General features: G+C 48.7%; 1 protein-coding gene across 3 annotated transcripts in view; it reads left to right on the top strand.

Annotated features, from left to right (window-relative positions):
• Positions 1 to 27,970, top strand: part of LOC119972615 — a 296,819-nt gene that overhangs the window by 237,096 nt on the left and 31,753 nt on the right. Inside the window, exon 7 of one of the 3 annotated variants that reach the window (XM_038809605.1) lies at positions 26,004 to 26,075. The exons of the other annotated variants lie outside the window; for them this stretch is intronic. Coding sequence (XP_038665533.1) covers positions 26,004 to 26,047 — 44 coding nt within the window. The 3' untranslated portion in view covers positions 26,048 to 26,075. The remainder of the gene's footprint in view (positions 1 to 26,003; positions 26,076 to 27,970) is intronic. 3 annotated transcript variants of the gene reach the window in all.

Raw genomic sequence — 27,970 nt, 5'->3', positions numbered from 1 at the left:
CATGTCCCTCTCCTCGGTGAATGCCGATGCAAAGTACTCATTAAGAATCTCACCCATTTCCTTTGACTCCACGCATAAATTCCCTCTTTTGTCTTTGAGTGGGCCAATTTTTTCTCTAGTTACCCTCTTGCTCCTATATACGAATAAAAGGCTTTGGGATTTTCCTTACCCTGTTATCCAAAGATATTTCATGACCCCCCTTTTAGCCCTCTTTATTGCGCATTTGAGATTTGTCCTACTTTCCCGATATTCCTCCAAAGCTTCATCTGTTTTAAATCACCAAGATCTTATGTATGCTTCCTTTTTCATTTTAGCTAGTCTCACAATTCCACCTGTCATCCATGGTTCCCTAATCTTGCGATTTCTATCCTTCATTTTCACAGGGACAAGTCTGTCCTGCACTCTAATCAACCTTTCCTTAAAAGACTCCCACATTTCAAATGTGGGTTTACCCTTAAACAGCTGCTCCCAATCCATATTCTCTAGCTCCTGCCAAATTTGTTATACTTGGCCTTCCCCAATTTAGCACTCTTCCTTTCGGACCACTCTCATCTTTGTCCATGAGTATTCTAAAATTTACGGAATTGTGATCGCTATTTCCAAAGTAATCACCGACTGAAACTTCAACCACCTGGCCGGGATCATTCCCCAATACCAGGTCCAGTATGGCCCCTCCTCGAGTTGGACTATTTTTTTTTTAAACAGACAATTTTATTGAGGTATTTTTGGCATTGTAAACAGTAACAATATACATTAGTGTGCAGATACCAATTACAAAAAACAATTACTGCAAATAACAATACCACTCTCGCAGATAGACCCGCCTATTCTTCCCCCCTACTCTACACTATTCTACCCCCCCCCACCGCCGCTGACGATTTGTTCCCCGCGAAGAAGTCGATGAATGGTTGCCACCTCCGGGTGAACCCCGATAGTGATCCTTGTAAGGCGAACTTGATTTTTTCCAAGCCGAGAAAGCTTGCCATGTCAGACAGCCATACTTCGGTCCTTGGGGGCTTTGAGTCCCTCCAGGCCAACAGTATTTGTCGCCGGGCTATCAGGGAAGCAAAGGCCACAACGTCGGCCTCTATCCCCTCCTGTACTCACGGGTCTTCCGACACCCCAAAAATCGCCACCTCTGGACTCATTGCCACCCTTGTTTTCAGTACCCGGGATATGATGTCTGCAAATCCCTGCCTGTATCCCCTGAGTTTTGGACACACCCAGAACATGTGGACATGGTTCGCTGGTCCTCCCCTACATCTAGCACACTTGTCCTCCAGCCCAAAGAATTTGCTCATTCGGGCCACCGTCATGTGGGCACGGTGAACCACCTTGAACTGAATAAGGCCGAGCCTGGCACCTGCTACAGTTGCATTTACCCTCCTCAGAGCGTCTGCCCATACGCCTCCCTCCAACTCCCCACCAAGCTCCTCCTCCCACTTAAGTTTCAGTTCGTCGGTCCCTGTGTCCTCCGCTCCCATAAGCTCCTTATAATATCTGAGACTCCCCTCTCCTACCTCACCCCTGGAAATTACCCTGTCCTGGATCCCCCTTGGTGGAAGGCGTGGAAAGGACGTGACCTGCCTACGTACGAAATCCCACACCTGCAAATACCGAAAGTCATTCCCCCTCGTCAGCCCGAATTTCTCCTCCAGTGCCCTCATGTTCGCGAAGCTCCCTTCCAAGAACAAGTCGCCCATCCTTCCCACCCACGCCCTCCACCACGCTCAAACCCCCCATCCATCTTTCCCGGGACAAATCGGTGTTTGCCACATATTGGGGACCAGACCGACGCTCCCATTTCCCCCGCATGCTTCCTCCATTGGCCCCAAATCCGCAAAGCCGCCACCACTATAAGGCTGGTGGAGTACCTGCGGGAGCGGCAGGGGAGCCGTGACCAGGGCTGCCAAGCTGGTGCCCCTTTACGAAGCAGCCTCACCCACTCCCAAACCGACCCCATACCCACCATCCAATTCCTTATCATGCTATGTTAGCCGCCCAGTAGTAGTTGCTGAGGTTCGGCAACACCAGCCCCCCCTCACTACGGTTCCGTTCCAGCATCCCCCTCTTTACTTGCCGGGACAAATCGGTGGTTGCCACATATTGGGGACCAGACCGACTTCCCCGTCCAAACAAATCCCAGGATGATTTTATTGATTCTTTTAAAGAAGGACCGCGGAATGAAAATAGGGAGACACTGAAAAATAAACAGGAATCTCAGGAGGATTGTCATCTTCACCGTCTGTACTCTCCCCGAGGTATACAGCTTACTGTAAAAGTCCCTGAATACCCTGTTCAGTCCTGCCGGGTCTCCCACCCGGTTCCCTGCCCCGTCCACTACCGTCCCTATCTCTCTGGCCGCCTCCCTCTTCCTAAGTTGCTGTGCAAGCATTCTGCTGGCTTTCTCCCCATACTCGTACACCGCGTCCCTGGCCTTTCTGAGTTGCTCTATGGCCTTCCCAGTGGATAGCGCTCCCAGCTCCGCCTGCAGTCTCCGTCGATCCCTAAGTAGCTCTGCCCTCGGGGAGTCCGCATACTCCCTATCCGTCCGTGTCATCTCCTGCACCAGTCTGTCCATCTCTGCCCTATCCGTTCTGTCCCTATGGGCTCGGATTGAGATCAGTTCCCCTCTCACCACCGCCTTCAGCGCCTCCCAGAGCACCGCTGCTGAGACTTCCCCTGTATCGCTGACCTGCAGGTAGTCCTGCATGCATTTCCCCACTCTCTCACACACCCTCTCCTCTGCCAACAATCCCACCTCTAACCTCCATTGTGGGCACTGGTGACTTACTTTGCAGACCAGCAGGTCAACCCAATGTGGAGCATGGTCCGAAATAGCGGTCGCCGAGTATTCTGTATCCCTCACCCCCTCCAAAAAGTCCCTACTCATAATAAAGAAGTCAATACGAGAATAAACCTTGTGAACATGTGAATAGAACGAGAACTCCTTCCCCACCAGCCGGCGGATTCTCCAGGGGTCCCCCCCCCCCCCCCCCCCCCATTTGTTCCATGAACCCTCTCAGTTCTCTTGCCATTGCCGGGACCCTGCCCGTTCTGGAGCACGACCGGTCCAGGTCGGGGTCGAGGACTGTATTAATGTCCCCACCCAAAATCAACTTGTGCGAATCCAAGTCGGGGAATTTCCCCAGCACCTTTTGATGAAATCTACATCATCCCAGTTCGGAGCGTAAACATTCACTAGGGCCACCTTCACCCCCCCCCCTCAAGCTTGCCCCGGACCATGAGAAATCTACCACCCCCATCTGCAACTGTGGTGTCCGCCTCAAAATTACACCATTTGTTAATTATGATCGCGACCCCTCTAATCTTAGCGTCAAGCCCAGAATGGAAGATCTGGCTAACCCAACCCTTCCGTAATCTAATCTGGTCCGCCACTTTCAAATGCGTCTCCTGCAGCAACATTAGATCCGCCTTCAGAGCGCGTAAGTACGTGAACATACATGTCCTCTTGACCGGCCCGTTTAATCCTCTAACGTTCCAGGTGATCAGCCTAGTTGAAGGGCACCCTGCTCCCCCCCCCCCACGCCGATCAGGCATCCCCCTTCTTGGGCCCACCCCCTGCCCATGTGCCGCGCCTCCCTTGGTCCACCTCTTCGCAGCTCCCACCCCCGACCCCTTCCCTGTTACCTGGTTCAGTTCCCTCCCTCGTCAGCAGATAACCCCCCCCCCAGCAACAACCCCTTGTAACCTAACCCCTGCCATATACTGGCTGCATACACACCCCCCACCTCGCTCCCGTTGACTAGCTCAAAGCAGCTAGCCTGGTGGCTCTCAACTCCGGCGCCACCATGTCTCACACCTATTGTCTCCCCGCTCCCCTCCCCCCGCCCATCAACACCACCTCCCCAGAACAGCCCTGTTGGAACAATCGCTCTGGGACCGAGACAGAGAGAAAACAAACAAAGAACAAAGCAACATTCCCAGAAGAACAAAAAGCAAAGGAACCCGAACAGCCCCCCAGCACCCAACAACTTAAACTTTAAACTATCACTTTGGCTTTAACTTTAAAACTTTCAAACAGGCAAACACAAACACAAGAACACCCCCAGTTTTAAGTAAAAGAGCATGCCGAACGACATCGCTAACGCGAAGGGCAATCTGTGAACAACTGCAGACATCCCTTAGTACACTCTATCTTGCATCCATGGGTCCTCAGTTCGGCACCAGTCCATGCCCCTTAGCGAAGTCCATCGCTTCTTCCGGGTCGTCAAAATAATGTTGCTGTTCCCGGTATGTGACCCAAAGCCGCGCCGGGAAAAGTAGCCCGAACTTGACCTTTTTAAACAGAATCTCTTTAATTTGTCTGTAGGCTGCCCTCCTGGCCACCTCCTGGCTCAGATCCTGGTAGATGCGCAGGACACTGTTGTTCCATGAGCAGCTCCTCGTGCTCTTGGCCCACTGTAGAACCCGCTCCTTGTTCACGAACCTATGGAACCTGACCACTATCGCCCCAGCCCCCCACCACCACCCCCCCCTCCCCCCACCCCCACTTCGTGGCTGCCTCGCCTGCACTCTGTGTGCCCTGCCCAGCTCCAACGGACGCGGGAAGCATTCATCCCCCACCAGCTTCTGCAGCATGTCTGCCACATATGCCGTGGCATCCACTCCCTCGGCCCCCTCCGGGAGCCCAATGATTCTCAGATTCTGCCGGCGAGACCTGTTTTCCTGGTCCTCCAGCTTGTCCAGCAGCCTTGATTGCTGCTCCTTCAACTTACTAATTTCCACGTCCGCTACTGTTTGGAAATCAGCCTGCTCTTCCACTGTCTTCTCCAGTGCCTGGTCCTTCTTATCCTGAGCATCCAGCCTCTGGTCAAGTCGCTGCAACCGCTTTCTGGAGCGGTTCCAAATTATCCCGCTTCAGTGCTGCGGCTCTCTTTCATGACCTGCAGCATGTTGTCCAGTGCTGTCTGGACCGTCCTTTTCGTGGTCCGTTCATCGGCCATCATTCCTCCCACTTGAGCTTCCACATCACCTTTGTTCAGCCCCTTCTTCGCCTGTTTTCGCTCCCTTCTGCTCCTTAAGTCCATACAACTCTGTATGGATTCAGATCTAGAGCGCTCAAAAGTTCAAAAAAGTAAGGGAAAAAGGTCTTAAATTCAGACCACCAAATGTGCGACTTACATAGCCGCCAATGGAAGTCCCCCCGAGTTGGACTATTTACATACTGCTCTAAAAAACTCTCCTGGATGCTCTTTACAAATTCTGCTCCATCTATGCCTCCAACACTACACGAGTCCCATTCAATGTTGGGGAAGTTAAATCTCCCATCACGACCACCCTATTGCTCCGAAATTTTTCTATAATCTGTCTGTATATTTGCACCTCTACTTCACGCTCGCTTTTGGGAAGCCTGTAGTAAAGTCCCAACAATGTTACTGCACCCTTCCTATTTCTTAGCTCTACACATATTGCCTCAGTGCTCAAATCCTCCATAGTGCCCTCCTTAATCACAGCTGTGATATCATCTCTGACCAGTAATGCAACTCCTCCACCACTTTTACCTCCCTCTCCTGAAGCATCTGTACCTGGGATATTTAGTTGCCAATCTTGCCCTTCCCTCAACCAAGTCTCAGTAATACCAATAATATCATATTCCCGGGCAGCACGGGGGCCTAGTGGTTAGCACAACCGCTTCATGGCGCTGAGATCCCAGGTTCGATCCCGGCTCTGGGTCACTGTCCGTGTGGAGTTTGCACATTCTCCCCGTGTCTGCGTGGGTTTCGCCCCCACAACCCAAAAATGTGCATAGTAGGTGGATTGGCCATGGTAAAATTGCCCCTTAATTGGAAAAAATAATTGGGTAATCAAAAATTTTTTTAAAACATCATATTCTCAGGTACTAATCCAAGCCCTAAATTCATCTGCCTTACCTGATACACTTCTCGCATTAAAACAAATGCACCTCAGACCACCTGTCCCTTTGCATTCATCATCTCTTCCCTGTCTACTCTTCCCCTTAGTCACAATTAGTTTATTATCTAGTACCTTACTGGCTTTAGTTGCTGCTTCTTTACTGACCTCTAACTTCCTAACCCTGCCACATTAGTTTAAAATCTCCCCAACAGTGTTAGCAAAAGCACCCCCTAGGACATTGGTTCCAGTCCTGCCCAGGCGTAGACCATCCGATTTGTAATGGTCCCACCACCCCCCAGAACCGGTTCCAATGTCCCAAAATTCAGAACCCCTTCCTCCTGCAACCATCTCTCAAGCCACGTATTCATTCTGACTATTCTTGAATTGCTACTCTGCCTGTCTCGTGGCACTGGTAGCAATCCTGAGATTACTACCTTTTGAGGTCCTACTTTTTAACTTATCTACTAGCTTCCTAAATTCTGATTGTAGGATCTCTTCCCGTTTTTTACCTATATCGTTGGTGCCTATATGCACCACTACAACTGGCTGTTCACCCTCCCCCTTCAGTATGTCCTGCAGCCGATCTGAGACATCCCTGACCCGTGCACCCGGGAGGCACATATCATTTGGGAGTCTCATTTATGGCCACAGAAACGCCTGTCTACTCCCCTTACGATTGAATCCCCTATGACTATAGTCCTGCCAGTCTTTACCCACCCTTCTGTGCAGCAGAGCCAGCCACGGTGCCATGAACCTGACTACTACTGCCTTCCCCTGGTGAGTCACCTCTCCCAACAGTATCCAAAACAGTATTCATCAGCAGCTCCAGAGCTGTCATGCGGTCTAAAAGGAGCTGCAGCTGGACACACTTCCTGCACATGAAGGAGTCAGGGGCATTGGCCGCGTCCCTGAACTCCCACATTGAGCACGAGGAGCATAACACGGGTCTGGGATCTCCTGCCATTTTTACACTTTACCTTAACTGATTACAAATATTATATCAAATAATGAATAAGTGACAGGAATAAAGACTTTACTTACCACTCACAATACATACCAACACACGAAGAGTTAAATTTCTCCCAGCTACTGCTAATTAAAGCACTTTCCTTACCAGCCAATCAGGTCACTGCTTTGCTGTGATGTCACTCTTCAATTTATCCCCAAAGGCCCTGTTTAAGCAGCTGGTTTAAATACTCACCGCTCAACTCTGTAGCTCCGCCCACTCCAACAGCTGAATTCCCGCCGAAAATATCGAATCTGCGAAGCAGCTAGTTTAAATACTCACCGCTTGACTTTGTAAGCTCCGCCCACTCCAACAGCTGAATTCCCGCCGAAAAAGGTCCCTTTGTTCCTCTGAACTTCCCAGTGTTATGCCAGTCATCGAATACTTCCTTGCCCCATTACTCCTTCCAAAGTGCATCACCTCACACTTTTCCAAGTTAAATTCCATCAGCCACTTTTCTGCCCATTTTGACCATCCCATCTATATTTTCCTGTAACTAAAGATACTCCACCTGACTGTTAACCATATAGGATGATGACTTTCAGTAACTGCGAATTACCTTGGAGGATGACATCAAACAGCTCTGTGCCTCACTGCAGATTGCAGCATCTCAGCCTGGGTGGCAGCAGTTTGGGTAACTGATAGGCAGTGACAAATACACCACTGGAGTGTCAAGGTGGGAGGACAAATGCTGCCTTCCAGAGAGAGCACAGCAGATTTTCATTCCATGGTGCCACTGCCATTTCTTGACACCCCTTTGTTAGAGGACCGATTGCTGCACAACTTTGACATCGTACAACTATTTGCACTCTGTAATCCACAGCCACGAAGGCAGCAATCTGAATTTGCAGGATTTGCAGTTCAAGAATTTTGCGCCCTCTGTGCCCTTCACACTATTCGCATTCCAATTGATATTAGGGCTGTTGAAGTCCCCAAAGATTGCTGCCCTATTGTTTGAGCAGTCTGAAATCTGTTACCTATTTCTACATATTTGGTCTTCTAACTCCCTTCCACAATTTGGGGGTTTATTGTACAGTCCAAGCATTATGCCTGCTCCATTTTTAAATTCTGAGCTCAACCCATATGACCTCATTTATTGTTTCATTCAGTGTATCATCTCTCCTCACAGCTGTATTTGATTCTTTGACCAATAATGCGACATCCCCATTTTTATTCACTCCTTCTCTATACTGCCTGAAAATTCTATATCCAGGCATGTTATTTTTACCCCTCAAGCCAAGTTTCCATTATAGCGATGATACAATGCTACCATGTGTCTAACAGTGCCCACAGCTCAACGGCTTTATTCATTATGCTCCTTGTATTTGCATATATAGCTTGTTACACTGCCAAATACCTGTGCTGTACGTTTATTAAACTTTGCTGCTTCTATCTTTCAGAGTCACTCACTAATTCTCCATCTCTTTCCTTGCTCTGAATTTGCCCTTGGGTTCCCATCCCTGTGCCAATCTAATTTTAGGCACCCCAGGCCCCCTCCTCAAGAGCATTAACAAATCTCCCTGTGAGGATTTTCATCCCAGTTCTGTTCAGGTGTAGATTGCTGGCTTGTGCAGGTCCCACTATACCCAGAACCTGTCCCGTGTCTCAGAAATCTGGTGTCCTCCCTCCTATGCCAGCTTTACAGCTGCAAGTTTAATCGCTCATTCTTCTATTTCTATATTCACTTGTTTGTGGGTTTTATAAGGCTATGAAGAAGCCCACACTGAGTAGTTAAAAAAAAACGTAGTTTATTTACAGTTACTTGTATACATCACACGGTAGATTCCATCTGGATCTGCCTTGCAGGTGCCTACTGGCCGGCTTTATATATCATCCAACTATAGATTGTTTAGAGACCCCCCCCCTTACCAGAGAGGCTTGTATTCTGCAAGGTTCTCTTGGAGGTTAATTGTTCCCACCCCGTAAGTACTTGCTGGCTATGACACTGGGATTGGGATTAATCCTGAGATACTGCTTTGAAGGTCCTCTTTTTCAATCGCCTTCCTAGATTTCATGACTTCATCCCCTTTCTACCTACCAACGTGGATCCAGCCTCTCACTGATCACCCTCCCCCAGAAGAATACCCTGCAGCCACTCAATGACATCCTTGACCCTGACACCAGGGAGGCCACATACCATCCTGGAGTCACATCTATGGTCACGGAAATGCCTGTCTGTTCCCCTAACTACTGTTCTTCTCCCCTACTTTATCCCTCCTATACAGCAGATCTGCCTGTGGTGCCACAAACTTGGCTCTAATTTGCACTCCGAGGAACCAACTGGTATCCAAAATGGGAAACCAATTTGTGAACGGGACCACAGGGGACTCCTGCACTATCCGCCTAGTTTTCTTTTCACCCATTCCCTTTCAAACTTCTTTACACTCAGAGTATGAATAAATGGGTCTTTTTCCGAGCGGCAGGCAGTGACAAGTGGGATACCACAGGGATCAGTGCTTGGGCCCCATCTATTCACGATATATTAAATGACCTGGATGAGGGAACCAAATGTAACATTTTCAAGTTTGCTGACAACACAAAGCTGGGCAGAATTGTGAGTTGTAAGGCAGATGCAAGGAGCCTTCAAGATGATTTTGACAAGTTGAGTGAGTGGGAAAACATATGGCAATGCAGTACAATGCAGCTAAATGTAACATTATACAATTTGGTGTGGAAAACAGAAAAGACAAGTATTATTTGAATGGTGATTCATTGGAAAGTATGGATGTTCAAAGGCATCTTGATGTCCTTGTACACCAATCAACAAAAATGGAGAGGCAGGGTCTTCCGGTGGCGGCCATGGAGTGGTGGTCTCACGTAAGTTGGCTCCTGCCACAGGTCGGAATCTTTGGCTCTTTATGCCCGTATTGCGGAGCTCTTGCAGGTGGAAAACATGGGAATATCAAAGACTAAGTTATTCTTATTCAGTGGATAATGTTACCAAACGAGGAGTGCAACGAATAAGGGGCACCGTTAGGACCAGGAGGACTTGCGTGGCGCAGCAGGGGAAAATATGGCAGAGGGACCTGTGGCACCATTGCCCACACAGTGGTCAACGGAACAGTTGGTGGAATTCCTGCTGGCCGAGGGCTTCAGAGGATTTGGACTGCCTTGAAGAGAGTGGAGCAGAAGCTGGAGGTGCCGAATGTGCCGATCAAGAAGGTGAAGGAGACTGTGTCTGACCATGAGGATCGCATTGCCTCATTGATAATTGTGGATGGTCAGAAAAAGTTGGGGGAGAATGTCGAGAACCATTCGAGGGGCTGAACCTGAGAATTGTGGAGCTCCCTGAAGGGATCGAGGGAATGCAGGCCACGAAGTATGTGGCCAAGATGTTTGAGATCTTGGTGGGGGAGGGAGTCTTGACCGACTTCCTGAAGTGTATCGAGCACACAGAACATTGAGGAGGAAGCTGAAAGCAGGAGAGCTGCTGAGGGCGATTGTCGTGAAGCTGCATCTAGACAAGGGGAGGATTTTGAAGTGGTTGAAGGAGACACGTGAGTGCATTTGGGAAGGCCACATGGTCCGTATCTACTAAGAGTTGGGAACGAAACTAGCCAAGTGGCGGGACATGTTTAATAGGATCAAATCGGTCCTATTCAGGAACAAGGTGCGGTTTGGGATGTTGTACCCTCTCGTCTGTGGGTCACATATGAGGGACAGGAGCATTACTTCGACACACGAGGAGGCAAGCAACTTCTTAAGGGACCATGGATTTGGGGAGGTTTGAGAATATTGGATATTGGTTGGGTTCACTGCATCACGGACGGGAGGTGTTATAATCTGTAAGGTTGGAAACTGTATGTTTTTGCATAGGTTGTTATGTTTGGTTTGTTTATACTATCCTCTCTGTATAGTTCATTGTGTAAAAGTAGAGTTTTGTATCTTTTTTGCCTCCCGCTGGGGGTAGTGATGTTTGCGATATAAACATTTGTGGGGCTTGTTGGGTAATGAGGGGGTGGGGGGATTTTGTGGCGCAGGGATTGGATGGGGCAAGAAGTGTGGCAGGGTGCTTTGGTACAGAGGAAGTTGGTCTTTTACCTCTGATGGGGGTCATCCTGCTAGCAGGTAGGCTCGTTAATGGAAGCAAAGTTGAGGGAGAAGAGCCGTGGACAGAAGGAGATCAGATAGGGATGGTGGGCCTGGAGAGGAGGGACTTTTTTTGCTTGGTATGGGTGAGGTGTTGGGGGGGGGTGAGGGTGAGTTGTTGACGTTGAAGTTGTTCTTGTGGAGCAGTTGGCTAGGAAGGGATGGCAGCAACCACCTTGAGAGGACCCGGGAGGTGGCAGGACATGGGCTTGGAGGAGTCCATTGAAACGTGGATATGGCTGATCAGGGAGGGGAAGGGGTGTTGTGGAGTCCTCTGACGAGACTGGTCTCTTGGAATTTTAAGTGACTAAGTGGGCTGATCAAGAGGTCCCGTGTTTTCGCCACCCACTTATAGTTTGAAAGCAGATGTGTTTATGCAGGAGACGCATCTGAGGGTTGCAGATCAGATGAGATTGAGGAAAGCCTGGGTTGGACATGTGTTTCATTCAGGGTTAGATATGAAGACTAGGGTTTACGGTGCTGATTAGTAAGAGGGTGGCCTTTTCAGCTTGCAGCATTGTGGGTTATCCGGGGGCAGGTATGTGATAGTGAGCGGGAGGCTGGAGGGAGCCCGTGGTGTTGGTGAACATCTATGCCCCCATCTGTGATTATGTAGATTTTATGAAGAGGATGCTGGCAAATGTTCCGGACCTTGACACGCTACTGGTTGATTATGGGGGCGGATTAAAATACTGTTCTTGATCCCAGGCTGGATCGGGCGTGTCCCAAGTCCTCAAAGCTGTCGGCAGTGGCGAGGGAATTATTGGGGTTTATGGAATGGATGTGGATCTATGGCAGTTTGGTAGGCCGCGAATGAAGGAATTTGTTTTTTTCTCATGTACATCGGGAATATTCCTGGATTGACCAAATGTTGTTGGCGGTGGTGTTTGGGACAGAGAACTTGGCGATCATGATGTCGGATCATGCACCGCATCTTGTGGAGCTGCGTGTGGAGGAGGGGGGTTTCCAGCAGCCGTAGTGGAGGCTAGCTGTGAGGTTGTTGGCGATAAAGAGATTTGTGAAAAGATAGGTGTGGCTATACGCACTTATGTGGAACTCAATGAAATGAGGAGGTCTCTGCCTCCATGTTGTGGGAGGTGCTGAAGGCAGTAATTAGGGGAGAGTTTATTTCACTCTGGGCACATAAGGATAAGGTGGAATGGTTGGTAAGGCAGAGATTGGTGGAGGTAATTCTGGCGGTGGATCAAATGTATTCACTGGCCCCTGAGGAAGGGTTGTTGAAGGAGAGGAAGAAGCTCAAGATAGAGTTTGAGCTTATGTCGATGGGGAAAGCAGTGGGGCAGTTGCATTGGGCTGGAGGGGTGCGCTGTACGAACATAGGAGAAGGTGGGCAACTTGCTGGCGCACCAATTGAGGTGACAGATGGCAGTGAGGGAGATTGGGTGGATGAAGGATTTGGGTGGTAGGGTGGTCAGAGTCAGGGAAGGTGAATGGGGTAGTTGAGGCCTTCTACCAGGGGCTGTATAAGTCTGGGCTCCCAGATGGCAAGGGGACACTTGGACATGAACCGGTTCTTGGATGGCCTGGATTTTCTGTGGTGGAGGAGGGGAAGTTGAAGGAGTTGGGTGCCCCGATTGGGCTGGGGATGTGATGCGGTGCATGGATTTGATGCAGTCTGGGAAGGCCCCGGGTCCAGACAGGTTCCCAGCGGAATTCTATAAAGAATTTGATACAAAATTTAGTGGAGATGTTTAACGAGTCAACTGGCAAGGGGGAGCTCAGTCCACATTGACACAGACATCATTTTCACTTATTTTGAAGGAGTGCGGATGGTATTGTCCAATATCATTGTTGAATGTGGATGCAAAGCTGTTGGCTAAGATGCTGGCGGCGCACATGGAGCATTGTGTGCCAGCGGTGATAGATGAGGATCAAATGGGGTTTGTGAAGGGACAGCAGTTGTAGGCCAACATTAGGAGGCTGTTAATTGTGATTATGATGCCCCGGAAGAGGGGGGGTTGTCAGGCGGTGATCAGAAGACATTTGACCGGGTTGAGTGAGATTATTTGTTCGAGGTATTGGGACGGTTTTGTATTTGGGAAGGGATTTGTGGATTGGATTTGGTTGTTGTACAGGGATCCATGGCAAGTGTTTACATGAATAATATTAGCTCAGGATATTTCCATTATTTCCATTTGCACCAGGGATCGGGCCTTTTGCATTGGCGATCGAGCCTTTGCCGATGGCACTTAGGGATTCTGTGGGGGCTGGAGGGGTATTAAGAGGGCGGAATGGAGCACTGTCTCCCTGTAGGGCAGCACGGTAGCATAGTGGTTCGCACGGTTGCTCCAGGGTCCCAGGGTTCGATTCCCGGCTTGGGTCACTGTCTGTGCGGAGCCTGCACGTCTCGCCGTGTTTGCGTGGGTTTCCTCCGGGTGTTCCGGTGTCCTCCCACAGTCCAAAAATGTTCAGGTTAGGTGGATTGACTATGCTAAATTGCCCTTAGTGTTTGTACTTGGGGGGTGGGGGGGGGGGGGGGGGGGGGGGGGGGGGGGGGGGGGGGGGGGGGGGGGGGGGGGGGGGGGGGGGGGGGGACCGAATGTTCTGCTGCGAGGGAGGGACTTTGAGCTGAGGGACAGGAGGAGGTTGGGGGCGAGGGCTGCCTGGGATCGACCGGTGGAGGCGCGGGCATCAGGCTGGAGGCGGGCCTAAAAGGGGATGGCTGATTGGCGGAGGGGGGGGGAAATGAGCCCCCACCCAACTAGGCTGATCACCTGGAATGTTCCAGGGTCAAATGGGCCGGTCAAAAGGGCACATGTGTTCACACATCTTAGGGGATTGAAGGCATACATGGTAATGTTGCAGGAGAAGCACCTTAGAGTAACAGACCAGGTTAGAGTGAGGAAAGGCTGGGTCAGTCAGGTCTTTCACTCGGGATTAGATTCAAAGACTAGAGGGGTCGTGATCCTGATCAATAAGCGGGTGGTGATTGAGGCGGGTAGAATAGTCTCGGACGTGGGAAGTCGGTACATTATGGTGGTATTAGTAAATGTGTATGCCCCAAATTCGGATGATGTGGAGTTTATAAAGAGGATGCTGGGAGAAGATACCGAACCTGGGCTCGCACAGGTTGGTCATGGGAGGGGACTTCAACACGGTTATGGACCCTTACTTGGACCGGTCAAGGTCGAAAACGGGCAGGGTGCCAGCAATGGCAAAGGAACTAAGAGTTCATGGAGCTGATTGGGAGGGGGGGGGGGGGGGGGTGGATCCATGGAGGTTTGGGCAGCCGAGGGTGAAGGAGTTCTCCTTGTACTCACATGTGCATAAGTGTACTCCCGGATTGATTTCTTTATTTTGAGCAGGGCCTTGCTGGCTGGGGTGGTGGACATGGGGTACTTGGCAATGACAATCTCAAACCATGCTCCGCACTGGGTTGATCGCAGGTTAGTAAAGACAGTAATCAGTGCCCACACTGGAGGTTGGATGTGGGACTTTTGGCAGATTAAGGGGCGTGCAAGCGGCTGAGGAAATGTATTCAGAGCTACCTGCAGGTCAATGATTATGTTTGCTTATTTTATTTAAATTTGATTTATTTAATTTTAATTTATGGTTAAGTTCTCTTGTTGGGGGGGGTGGGGGGAGTGTGATACATGTGATGTTATGGTATGGGGGGAATTGTGGGTGTAATGGGGCTGTTAGTTGCATATTACTGCTAGTTGCTATACTTGCTGTTATATTTTTATATTTTCTGTAAAAAATTCCAATAAAAATTATTTAAAAAAAACAAAAACTTGCTGACCACAGGTGGAGCAGCTCAGAAAGGCGAGGGGGGCGATCTATGAACATGGAGAGAAGGCCAGCAGACTGCTTGCATAGCAGCTTAGGAAGAGGGAGGCAGCTAGGGAGATAGGGAAAGTAAAGGACGGAGATGGGAACCTGGGTGGTGATTCAGTAGGGGTGAATAAGGCGTTTAGGGATTTCTACGGCAGGCTGTACAGATCAGAACCCCCTATGGGGCCGGAGGGGATGAGGCACTTCTTGGAGGGGCTGAATTTCCCAAAGGTGGATGTAGAGTGGGTAGAAAGGCTGGGGCCCCCGATCGGGTTGGAAGAGATAGTGGAGGGTCTGAAGGCCATGCAGTCGGGTAAGGACCCTGGGTCTGGACGGGTACCCAATGGAGTTGTATAAAAAGTTCTGGGATATTGAGGCCGGTGTTGATGAGGATGTTCAATGAGGTAAGGGAAAGAGGGTGTTGCCCCCGACGATGTCACAGGCAATGATTTCGCTGATTCTTAAGCGGGACAAGAACCCGATGCTGTGTGGGTCTCACAGGCCGATCTCCCTGTTAAATGTGGATGCCAGGTTGCTGGCCAAAATCTTGTCCTCCAGGATTGAGGATTGTGTTCCGGACGTTATTGGGCGGGGTTTGTTAAGGGTAGGCAGTTGGTAGCCAATGTAAGAAGGCTCTTAAATGTGATCATGATGCCCCCGGAAGGTGGGGAGGTGGAGGTAGTGATCACAATGGATGCAGAAAAGGCTTTTGGCAAATTACTGCGGATGCTGGAATCTGAAACCAAAAGAGAAAATGCTGGAAAATCTCAGCAGGTCTGGCAGATGCTGCCAGACCTGCTGAGATTTTCCAGCATTTTCTCTTTTGGTTTCAGAAAAGGCTTTTGATCGGGTAGAATGGGACTATCTGTGGGAGATACTGGGACGATTCGGATTCGGGCAGGGCTTTATCAACTGGGTCAGGTTCCTGTATCAGGCTCCTGTGGCAAGTGTACAGACGAATAGGATAACATCGGACTATTTTAGACTACACCGGGGGGACGAGACAGGGATACCCCTTCTCCTCACTGTTGTTTGCACTGGCTATAGAGCCGTTGGCAATTGCTCTGAGAGCCTCGAGGGGCTGGGGAGGACTGGTCCGGGGGGGTTGGAGCACAGGGTTTCACTCTACGCGGGATAACCTGCTTCTGTACATTTCGGACCCAATAGAGGGGGATGGAAGAAATCATGAGGGCTCTAGGGGAATTTGGCCGATTTCGGGTATAAGCTTAATATGGGGAAAGAGTGAGATGTTTTGTGGTCCAGGAGAGGCGACTGGGAGAGCTGCCGTTAGGTTAGTAAAGGGAAGCTTTAGGTACCTAGGCATCCAAGTGGCGTGGGAATGGGACCTGCTGCATAAATTGAATCTGGCCCGGTTGGTGGACCAAATGAAGGACCATTTTCGGAGATGGGACGCGCTTCCGGTTGTCTCTGGCTGGGAGGGTGCAAAACGGTGAAGATACGGTCCTCCCGAGATTCCTATTTATATTCAGTGTCCTCCCATTTTTATTCCGCGGTCCTTTTCTAAGCAGGTCATCAAAGTGATCACAGGCTTCGTCTGGGCGGGCAAGACCCCCGCGAGTAAGGAAGGTAATGCTTGAGCAGAGTCGGGGAGAGGGTGGGCTGGCGCTGCCAAATGTTAGCAACTATTACTGGACGGCTAATATAGCCATGATCAGGAGTGGGTGGTAGGGAGGGTTCGGGATGGGTGCGAATGGAGGTGGCTTCATGTAAGGGCACCAGTTTTGGGGGTGTTTGGTAACTGCCTCTGCCGTTCCCGCCAGCAGGGTACTCCACCAGTCCAGTGGTGGCGGCGGCCCGGAGAGTCTGGGGCCGAGTGGAGGCGGCATGTGGGGAGCAGTCTGAGCATCGGCCTGGATCCCAATCTGTGATAATCATCGGTTTGCCCCCGGGGAGTATGGACGGGGGGGGTTCCGGTTATGGCGGAGAGCAGGGATTGAGAGGATGGGGGATATTGTTCATAGAGGGAACTTTCCGAGTATGAGGGCGTTGGAGGAAAAGTTTGGGTTGGCGAGGGGAAACAAATTCAGGTATCTGCAGACACGGGACTTCCTTCGTAAACAGGTGTCAACCTTCACGCTCCTACCACTAAGGGGGATTCAGGACAGGTTAGTTTCCAGAGGGTGGGTAGGAGAAGGGAGCGTTTTATGATGAGCTTATGGGATCGGAGCGCAAGTGGGAGAAGGTGCTGGTCACATTGAGTCCGAGTTAACACGTCCGCAATATGTGCCAAGCTCAGCCTGATACAATTTAAGGTTGTTCACCGGGCTCACATGACAGTGGCCCGGATGAGCAGATTCTTTGGGGTAGACGACAGGTGCGCAAAATGGTGCGGGAGGACCAGCGAACCATGTCCACATGTTCTGGGCACGTCCGAAGCTTTGGGGATTTTGGCAGGGTTTTGGCAGATGTCATGTCCATGGTGTTAAAACCAAGGGTGGCGCTGAGTCCAGATGTGGCAATTTTCGGGGTGCCGGAAGACTGGGAATCCAGGAGGAGAAAAAGGCAGGACGTTCTGGCCTTTGCTTCCCTGGTAGCCTGGAGACGGATATTATTAGCTTGGAGGGACGCAAAGCCCCCAAAGTCAGAGACCTGCTTTCGGACATGGCTAGCTTTTCTCTGTTGGAGGAAATCAAGTTTACATTGAGGTCACTGTTAGGGTTCACCCGGAGGTGGCAACCGTTCGTCGACTTCTTTGCGGGAATTAATCATCAGCAGAGGGGGGTGAGAGGGAGGTAGTTTAGATTAGAGTAGGGGTCATAATGGTGGGACCTTATGAGAGGTAAATGGCTTTTGCATTATGTTTACAGTTTCCGTATATGTTTATTTTGTTACTGTTACTATACAGAAAATACCGTCAATAAAATGTTATTTAACAACAATTGCCCTTAGTTTCCAAAAAAGGTTAGATGGGGTTACGGGGATAGGGTGGAGGTGTTGGTATAGGGTGGAGGCATGGCTTAGGTGGGGTCCTCTTTCCAAGGGCCGGTGCAGACTCGATGGCCGAATGGCCTCCTTCTGCACTGTAAATTCTATGTATGCAGACGACCTATTGTTGTACATCATGGATCTGGTGGAGAGTATGGGTAGGATTTGGGGGATATTGACAGAGTTTGGGTCATTTTTAGGGTATAAACTCAATGTAGGAAAGAGTGAGGTTTCCAGTCAGTGCTCAGCTACAGGCTTGGAGAAGTTACCGTTTCGATTGGTCAAGTCACGTTTTCGATATTTGGGATTACAGATGGCCCATAGTTGGGCCCAATTGCATAAGTTGAATTGGCGAACTTGGTGGAGGAGCGATTTTAAGAGGTGGGATGTTCTTCTGCTTTCACTGGGTGGGAGGGTCCAGACAGTAAAGATGACAGTTTTGACAAAGTTTTGTTTATTTTCAGAATCTCCCGATTTTTTTTTTGTGCCCATGTCTTTCTTTCAAAGGATGAATAGGATGATTTTGGAGTTTATATGGGTGTGTAAGGAACCCCGACTAGGAGGATGTTTTTGGAGAGGGATAGGCGGAGAGTGGGATTGGCACTGCTGAGCTTGCTGAATTAGTACTGAGCAGCGAATGTTGAAAAGGTCAGGAAGTGGGGTATGAAGGAGGTCGCATGGGGGTGGATGGAGGAGGCCTCGTGTAGAGGGACGAGCTTGAGGGCACTATTACTGGTGCCTCTTCCATCCTCGGCTGGCTAGGTACTCCACGGGCCGGGCAGTGGTTTCATCACTCAGCGTGTGGAATCAGTGCAGGCAACATTTTAAGATGGAGGTTGTGTCATTTGGGTGCCAATCTGTGGCAAACAGAGAATCTAACCCTGGTGTAATAAATCTATGTCGTGTGTGTGGGAGCGGGTGAGGATAGTGTTTTAGGGACCTGTTCGTGGGGGTTAGGTTTGCGAAGTTGGAGAGTTGGAGGAGGAGTTCCAATTGCGGAGAGGTAATGGATGTTGTGTTCTGTGATATGTCTGTTGTAATGAGAGGCACAGATAATCTAGTCGTTTAACTGAAAAGATGATTTATTAACACACATGGAAAGATAACTAACGATAACTATACAGACAATAACTATTAAATTAATTCTACTGGAAACTATTCTTAAGTGTGATTATCCTCTCGTACGTCTTACCACCAACTGGTGGGTGTCTCTTGTCACTTGATGGATGTCTGATTCCATCTGCTGGTTGGACGTCGTACCAACACTGCGCACAAATATGCAACAATATACATTTAAGTGTACATGCATATCACAACATCGCCCTTCCCTTGGAGGCATTAATATTTACAAATGCGACTGTTCCTTAAACAACCTGATATGCATGATAACTTTGAACACACACTGTACATAATTTATTACAAGTTCAGTCTTTCAGGCTTGCGACATAGTCTGATTGATCTCCTGAGTGATGGCTGAATCGGCGATCATGTACCACCCTTATTTGTCACTGGTGTTCCTGCATCCGTTTCTCTGATCGCTGGCTCTGTTGGGTGGTCTGTGTCCTCTTCAAGTTTAGGATTACACACCAGCTCTTCTGCAGGACTCAGCACAAAAGACTCAGTACTTTCAAGACCGTTCATCGGTTCCTTCGCAAGCCTGTACTATCCGCAATAAGATCCAGAAACAAATGTGGACCTGCCTGTTTGCAAAACCTTTGCCAGTCTTGACCATCCATTGGCTAGAGATTTCTTGTGGATCTATCATCGACCTCTTTCTGCCTCCTCTTGAAAAAAGCAATTACTGCTCCAATCATCGATTTACAGGAGAAGTTGCCATGGAAGGCAGGGTCGTCAGTAGCTGTCTATTTATGAGCAGCTGTGTGGCGACAGTCCATTGACGAGTGGCGCTGAACGATGGCTTAGAAGCGCCAAATAGATTGTCGTCCTGCCGATCAATAGCCTTTTTTAGCAGCTGTTTTACAATTTGCACACCCTTTCCTGCCTTCCCATTGACTGGGGATATAAATGACTAGAAGTTTATGTGCCTGACGTCATAGTGATGAGCGATTCAGCCCATTCATGAGTTTTGAAACAAGGCCATTGTCCGACATAACAGTGCTTGGTAGATCAGTCCGGGCAAAGATCGTTTTAGCATGTTGTTTGACACACCGAGCAGTCCGTGTTTGGCAACTGTGCAACCTCCAGATAGTGAAGTAGTCAGTAACTACAAGGTAGTCTCTCCCATTGAAGTGGAACAGGTCCATGCCCACTTTCTGCCAACGACTTGGCAATAATTTCACCTACATGCATCGCTCTTTGCTTTGCTTGCAGCAGAATTCTGACACGTGCCACAGTGATCGCCCATGCCTGCAATTTCTTGGGTGATGCCTGACCCTGCGCTAGCACTTCTCAAAGCCCAGATGCCCTTCATGGAACTTCTTGAACATGACGCAGCCTCAAGGAATTCGGAATGACAATCCTGTGCTGTTGCAGAAGAAGGCCATTTGCCTCACCCAATTTGAGCGCACATTGTGGTACCCCGAGCAGGAACACTTAGGCCATCCCTCTCAGAGAGATTTGATTACCGTTTGTAGGACTATGTCCTTGGCTGTTTTTGCCTATTAGATGCGAGTTCTCATTGGAGACGGGAAGCGCGCAGCAATGAGATTGACATGTAGTTGCACATCCTCATCAACCAGGTGTACTTCCTTGATGGCTGTGGCTCGAGAAAGTGTATCAGTGATGGCAAGGTACTTGCCTGGTGTATAGATGAGATCGAAATCATAGCGCTGGAGCTTCATCATTAGACGCTGTATTCTCGGGAACATATGGCACACAAAGTGGCCGGTGGTCAGTCTCCACCAGAAACATTGGCAGCCCATACGCATAGCATGGAATTAGTCAAGACCCATGATTAACCCACGGAATTCTTTTTCAATCTGCGCATACCTGCACTCTTTTTCGGACATCGTCCTGGACACGATACCACCGGCAGTCAGCAGTCATCTGTGCCCTGCTGCAGCAATTCCACTCCTAGGCCATCCTGGGACGCATCAGCCGTTTTGTCCTCCCTGGATCAAAAGATGCAAGGACCAGCGCTGTCATCAGCGAGATTTACAGTGCTAGCCACACCTGCTCGTGTCTGGGAGACCATTGAAACACTGCATCCTTTTTTAGCGAGTGTCTTAGTTGGTAAGTTTTGGAGGTGAGGTTGGGAATAAACTTGCCCACGAAGTTGATTATCCCTCATATGCGCAAGACACAATTTTTTGTCTGTGGGCTGTGGCATCGTAAAAATGGCCTTAATCTTTTCATTCTCCGGCTGCACACCTTGTGCCGAGAGCCTGTCCCCTAAAAAAGTGATGGTATCAACCCCGATTTGGCATTTTGTTTGTTGAGCTTGAGGCCATTTTATTTTACCCATTATAGGACTCTAAAAGCCTTTTGCCATGTGTGCAGCCCCAGATTATATCATCAAAAGCGGACGCCTGGTAACCCCTCCACTACGTGCTCTATGGCATAATGGAAGATTTCAAATGCGGAAATTATGCCTCAGGAAGCAGTAGTGCCTGAAGGGTGTGTTAAATGTGCACAGTCTGGTGCTGGTTTTGTCCAGCTTGAGTTGCCAGAAGCTTTGCAATACGTCCAACTTGGTGAAGCACATAGCTTCAGCCATCTCGCACGCTATTTCTTCCCTCTTCCTTGGGGTCCATGCATATCCTCAGATCCCATTCTTCTTTTTAACACGCACTATGGTGTTAACCCAGTCGATGGGTTCCTCTATGCACCTGATGACTCCTAGAGCGGTCATTCTGTGAAGCTCGGCCTTCAGTTTTTCCTTCAATGGAGCAGGCACTCGTCTCGATGCGTGCACGACTGGCTTTGCATTCTCCTTCAGCTGGATGCACTATGTAAAAGCCAGAGTTCCAAAGTCTTGAAACACCTCTGTATAGTCCTTCATGATAGTTTCAACTGATACATGTTGGCGGGGTGCCATGCTTTCTGCAACGTACATCTGCTTAACGAGCCCACGTTCTTCACACACTTCCACTCCAATAAGCGATTTGCGCTCTGTCCCCACTATGGAGAATGTATCATGCACATTCTGTCCTTGCCAGTGACTACAAGCTCACATGCACCTAACATTTGTTCTGCTGACCGTTATAGTCCTTCAGGAGTACTGCTCTTGGGACCATTTGTGGCTTGATTTTCAGTGTTTTCGAGCTTGCATGTTGTTCGCAATGCCATTATCATCACCGAAGTTTCCATCTATCCTCTTATGGTCTTCACGCCCGCATCACTAGGGCAGCACATAACGAGACAACATTTGCAGCTTTGACTGGTCAAAATATTCTGGTCCCCTGTCGAGATCATGTTCACAGCAACCAGGTTGCCGGTGCATATCTCGTTATGCACATTAAGTGATTCTATTTGGTCAACTATTGGACGCAAGGTGCATTGCCTAGTGACTTACTCTTTCTGCCTAACTTCTGGCAGATTTTTCCAAGTGCAGGACTTTGTTATGGCAATGTCTATTGCTGCATTGCTGACATAAAGTGGTAGATCCGGTGGGTCGTTCAAAAGGACCACCCGCACTGAGACCACACATCCTTTCTGACTGTGTCACAGTGCGCTTAAAATGGCCGACCCGCACAGAGACCACATTTCTTTTTTGACTGCATCACAGTGCAGATGGTGCTGGTATCTCCTATATTGGCGCCAAAATGTTTCTGCTGTGCAGCCAGCTCACTCACATGGCAGATCTTAATAACCATTTTCTAATTTCATGTCGTCTTCCCGTAACATTCTCTCACGGAGTTTATCATTCGATATCCCAGCACTGTTTTGATTGTGGATCATTGATGACTTTAGATTACTGAAATTGCAGGTCTGGGCCTTTAGCCTCAAGTCGGTTACAAAGTTATCACAAGATTCGCCTGGTTTTTGGGTACAGATACGAAATATGCAACATTAAAATGTTTTGTTTTTCTTCGGAGAGCAATGCCGATTGAAGTACTTATCACATCATCATAGTTCTTGCTTTCCTCTTCACTATCAAAAGGAAAGGTATTGTGTATTTCTATTGCTTGAGGACCATGCTACCGTGAGCAGCAATGCAATACACCTTTTGCCCTGCACGCCAAGGGCTGAAATTAGAGTCTAAATTGTTGCTTGAAAACACGCCAGTTTTCATCTACGTTACCCAAGACTTGAAGCTGGTGGGGTGCCTTTAAACCTTCCATCTCAAACTTCACTGTCATTTGTTGCACTGAGTTGCAGGCAGCCATAGTTCACCAGTCACCGGGCAAATCTTCTCTTTTCGTTCTTCGGCCTCTTTCGACTCATCTTCGGCAGCATGGTAACACAGTGGTTAGCACAGTTGATACACAGCTCCAGGGTCCCAGGTTCGATTCCCGGCTTGGATCACTACCTGTGCGGAGTCTGCATGTTCTCTCCCGTTCCTCCGTTTCCTCCGGGTGCTCCGGTTTCCTCCCACAGTCCAGAGATGTGCAGGTTGGGTTGATTGGCAAGCTAAATTGCCCTTCGTGTCCAAAAAGGTTGGGTGGGTTACTGGGTTACAAGGATAGGGTAGAGGTGTGGGCTTGGGTAGGGTGCTCTTTCCCAAGGGTCGGTACAGACTCGATAGGCCGAATGGCCTCCTTCTGCACTGTAAATTCTTTGATTCTATGATTCTCTGTCATTATCTTTAAATGTTCTGCATTTATACCATGTTATGTTCTGTGATATGGCCGTTGTAATGAGATACACAGAACATTTAGCTGTTTAAACTAGAAAGATGATTTATTAACAAACACATGGAAAGATAACTAACACAACTATACACACAATAACTACTAAATTAATTCAGTGAATTTTACTGGAACTACTCTTAAGTGCGACTATCCTCTCACATCCAACTATGAACTGGCGGGTGTCTCCAGTCGGAGGGCGAGATAGGGAAGGGTAGGATCTTGGGCATATACGGGGAATTAATGGAAATGGAGAGGAGATGAAGTGGGAGGAGGAGCTGAGAGTGGTATTTGAGGCGGGGTTATGGAGTGAGGGCCCTGCAAAAGGTAAATTCGACCGTCCTTGTGTCTGAGACAAAGCCTCATTCAATTTAAAATGGTGCACAGAGTACACATGAGAGTGTTGCGATGAGTTGGTTTTTTCTGGTGGTCGAGGATAATTGCAGGCGGTGCTCGAGGGAACTGGCTAATTACACTCATATGTTCTGGGCCTGCCCGAAGGTGGAGGAGTTCTGGAAGTTCTTTGCGTGGAATATGTTGGAGATTTTGGGGGTGAGGGTGGCTCCGAGCCCATGGGTGGTGATATTTGGGGTGACGGAAGATCCGTGAGTGCAGGTAGGGAGAGACTGTTGGCCTTTGCCTCCCTGATAGTCCGGAGGCAGAACTTGTTATGCGAGGTGGGTGAGTGACTTGGCAGAATCCCTACATCTGGAAAAGATAACATTTGCCATTAAGGGTCAGAGGAGGGGTTCATTTCGAGGTGGAGGTTGTTCATTGCCTTCTTTTTTAAATAAATTTAGAGTACCCAATTAATTTTTTTCCAATTAAGGGGCAATTTAGCGTGACCAATACACCTAACCTGCACATCTTTGGGTTGTGGGGGTGAAACCCACGCAAACACGGGGAGAATGTGCAAACTCCACATGGACAGTGACCCAGAGCCTGGATTGAACCTGGGACCACGGCGCCGTGATGCTGCAGGGCTAACCCACTGCGCCACCGTGCTGCCCTATTGCCTTCTTTAAGGAATGGTAAACATCAGCCGGGAAGGAAAAGTGAATCAGGTTGGGACATGGGGCAGTTTTGTGTTAGGACTACGGTTTGTGCATGATGGTTACTTGTGTTCTGTAAATAATTTGAAAATGCCTTGAATGAAAATATTTCAAAGAAAGAAAGTGGAGAAGCAGTTGCAGCAAGCAATTAGGAAAACAAATGGTATGTTGGCCTTCAATGCAAGAGGATTTGAGTTCAAAAGTAGGGATGTCTTACTGCAGTTATACAGGGCCTTAGTGAGATCACACTTGGAGTATCACATACAGTTTGGTCTCCCTCCCCGAGGAAAAAATATACTTGCCATAGACGGAGTGCAGCGGAGGTTCACTAGGCTGATCCCAGGGTTGTCATGACTATCCTATGTGGAGAGATTGGTTCAACTGGGCCTGTATTCACTAGAGTTTAGAAAGATGTGAGGAGATCTGATTAAAACATATAAAATTCAACCGGGCTGGACAGACTAGAAGCAGGGAGGATTTATTCTCTGGTTGGAGAATCTAGAACCAGAGGATATAGTCTCAGAATACAGGGTAGACCATTTCTCGTACCAGCCTCCCCGAACAGGCGCCGGAATGTGGCGACTAGGGGCTTTTCACAGTAACTTCATTTGAAGCCTACTTGTGACAATAAACGATTTTCATTTCATTAGGACAGAGATGAGGAAATATGTCTTCACTCAAGGGTAGTGAACAGATGGATTTCTCTACCACAGAAAGCTGCGGGCATAGGTACTGAATTATTCAAGATAGATTATTTTTTAGACCTTAATGACATCTACGGGTATGGGGAGAAAGCGAGAATATGACATTGAGATAGAGGATCAGCCATGACCATATTGAATGGTGGAGCAGGCTCGAAAGGCTGAATAGCCTACTCCTGCACCTAGTTTCTGTTTCCTAGGTTCTATGTTCCCATCTGGAAAGACTCTTATTTGCATTTCTGAGACCACAGTGGAGAACCTGATGCATTTCACCCTCTTACTCCATTTGCCATGTTATTTGCCACTCATTTAATCAATGTAACTCTCCTTGAGGTCTCTTTGTATCCTCCTCACAACTCGCATCAGGACACTAGTAGGGCATGCAAGACTTGGCTGCAAACACTGCACAAACAATATTTTCAAAGGGCTCAAAACTGGGTGAGCAATATCTGCTGGCTTGTCTGCTGGTGTCTAGGCCACACATTCACAAATGATGGCCAAGGCTGAAACATACTCATGTCAGAATACTCAGTGATGATACTACTGATCATATGATACAATAAATGGTGCATCAGTAGAGCCACATCTTCGGAATCTGATTGAGAATGAAGTGGAATGCCCTTAAATCTCCACAACAATTGCAATATTTAGCTGTCTTGAGCATACAGAAAACCTCTACACAGTGCAATTAAATATATATTTAAAATTGTCAATCATATATACAGTGTTGGACACCTGTGCCACCATTGTTCCTTCAAATCTCTCTTTTTTCTATTGCTACCTCTAGATGCAGCCCTGACATTCACAGCTGAGGTGGAGGCAGCTTGCTGACTGCGATGGCTTTGGTGAATGTCCTCTGGTAAGCCAAGGCCTAGAGGGTTTCAGCCTGTTATGGGTGTCCTGCACCGGTGTGCCCTCCTCGGCCTGGACTGGAGGCAATAGAATCACTGGCAGATGGGAACTTGAGCTCCAGACACTCTTGGAATGTCCTGGGATGAAGCTCTAGGGGGTGCCTGGCTGGCACTCCTCTTTGCTGTTAGTGCACAATGGTACCTCCATGGTATCACCTCCAATGGACTCCTTGAGGAGAAGGGACACCTGGATGGAGATCAAGGTGCCTTGTCCTCTTCTCTCACTTAGCTACTGCTGCACCTACACCCATGGCTAGAGCAATGGATTCCAGTTCTGAGTGCATATTGTCGCCGCTGCATGTTTCTGCTGGATTTAGGTTTCTAAGGGCAGCCGCCATGGTAGCAGCCAAGTGGTCAAATGGCTGATGCACAAAGCATACAGAATATAACAGACTCCTCCAGCCTTCGGTCCACTCTGCGCACGATTTTTGGCACCTCTGCCTAATCTTCACCTGCTTGTTCTGCATCTCCAACAGGTCTCTTATGGCCAAGTCTTGAGGCTCATCTTCTACATGGAGCTCAGCAGGGGCTTGATCTCCAGCAGTCCTCCCAAGTGTCAGAGGCCTAGCTGTCTCTGCCTTCAGCCAGCTGTGGACCTGTGTCAGTAAATTTTTGCCAGATTATGACCCCAAGCCTACTGTAGATAGATTACCAATCACGGTAAATGATTCACTGGAGGAGTGCGCAGAGTTGCACCTTGGCAGTACATCTTCTGATGAAGAGAGGTCCTCAGAGGTGGATCTGGAGCGGAGAGACAGGGTTATTCTCCTTTTATGCCTGGAGAACATAATGATTATTAGTGTTGATTGTCATGAGGCTAACACAAGGATTGAATAGGTCTATTGTGTCCAGTTGGGAGAAACAGACAGGAGACATTCTTGATGTTTGGAGAATTTGAGTCTCCACTTCGGCACCGGCATCTTCACCCACTACCCTGCCAGTTTCACGGCCTCTTCTTCAATGGGGTTCGGATCATGATTTGAGACATTGTCTCACTGGCCAGAATCTTCTCGCACATCTACAGAGGGAAGCTTGGCGGGCGAAGAATTAATTTGGCAGAAGGCCAAACTTAACTTCCCGACCACGAGACGAACTTTTGCAATAACATGTTCGTAAATTTAAAGACCGGTCAACAAGCGTTGTGAAGTCCTTTTGCATATTATGCAAGCTCGTTAAAAGGCATGGTCACAAAAATTAAGTGCCCCCTCCAAATTAATCTCTCCACCACAAGAAATTAGATTATTCACATTTGTTTTTTTATAAATGTTTTTATATTCAGTTTTCATGTTTTATATTGAACAAATTACAAATTGTTAGGGAGAGAGGAAAAAAAAAGAACACGCAAAATTAACATATATATTTACAGGTAAGCATCTTCGAATATAACTGTGGCCTCCCCCCTTTAGCCGGCATACATATTTTACATTCCCCAATATGGCCGAGGCACATGTTTATTGGCATTTATTTAGTTTGGTTTGGGCCTTAGCTAGCCATCAAACCCCCGTAACGAACCCGTAGCCCCCCCCCGGCTACCTTCCCCCGATTCCCGTCCAGTTTTCCCCTGATTCTTGGCCACCCGACTATTCTTCCTCTTGTACGTTGGCCACAAACAGGTCCCGGAACAGTTGCATGAATGGCTCCCACATTCTGTGGAAGCCGTCGTCCGACCCTCGGATGGCGAATTTGATTTTCTCCATTTGGAGAGATTCCGAGAGGTCGGCCAGCCAGTCTGCAGCTCTGGGCGGTGCTGCTGACCGCTAGCCAACAGGATTCTACGGCGGGCGATCAGGGAGGCAAAGGCAAGGGCGTCCGCCCTCCTCCCCAGGAATAGATCTGGCTGGTC

This window comes from Scyliorhinus canicula, chromosome 10, assembly GCF_902713615.1.
Source record: "Scyliorhinus canicula chromosome 10, sScyCan1.1, whole genome shotgun sequence".
Taxonomy (NCBI): Eukaryota; Metazoa; Chordata; class Chondrichthyes; order Carcharhiniformes; family Scyliorhinidae; genus Scyliorhinus; species Scyliorhinus canicula.
Note: the sequence above shows the minus strand (reverse complement) of the source record. Positions and strands in the feature narration are given on the sequence as shown.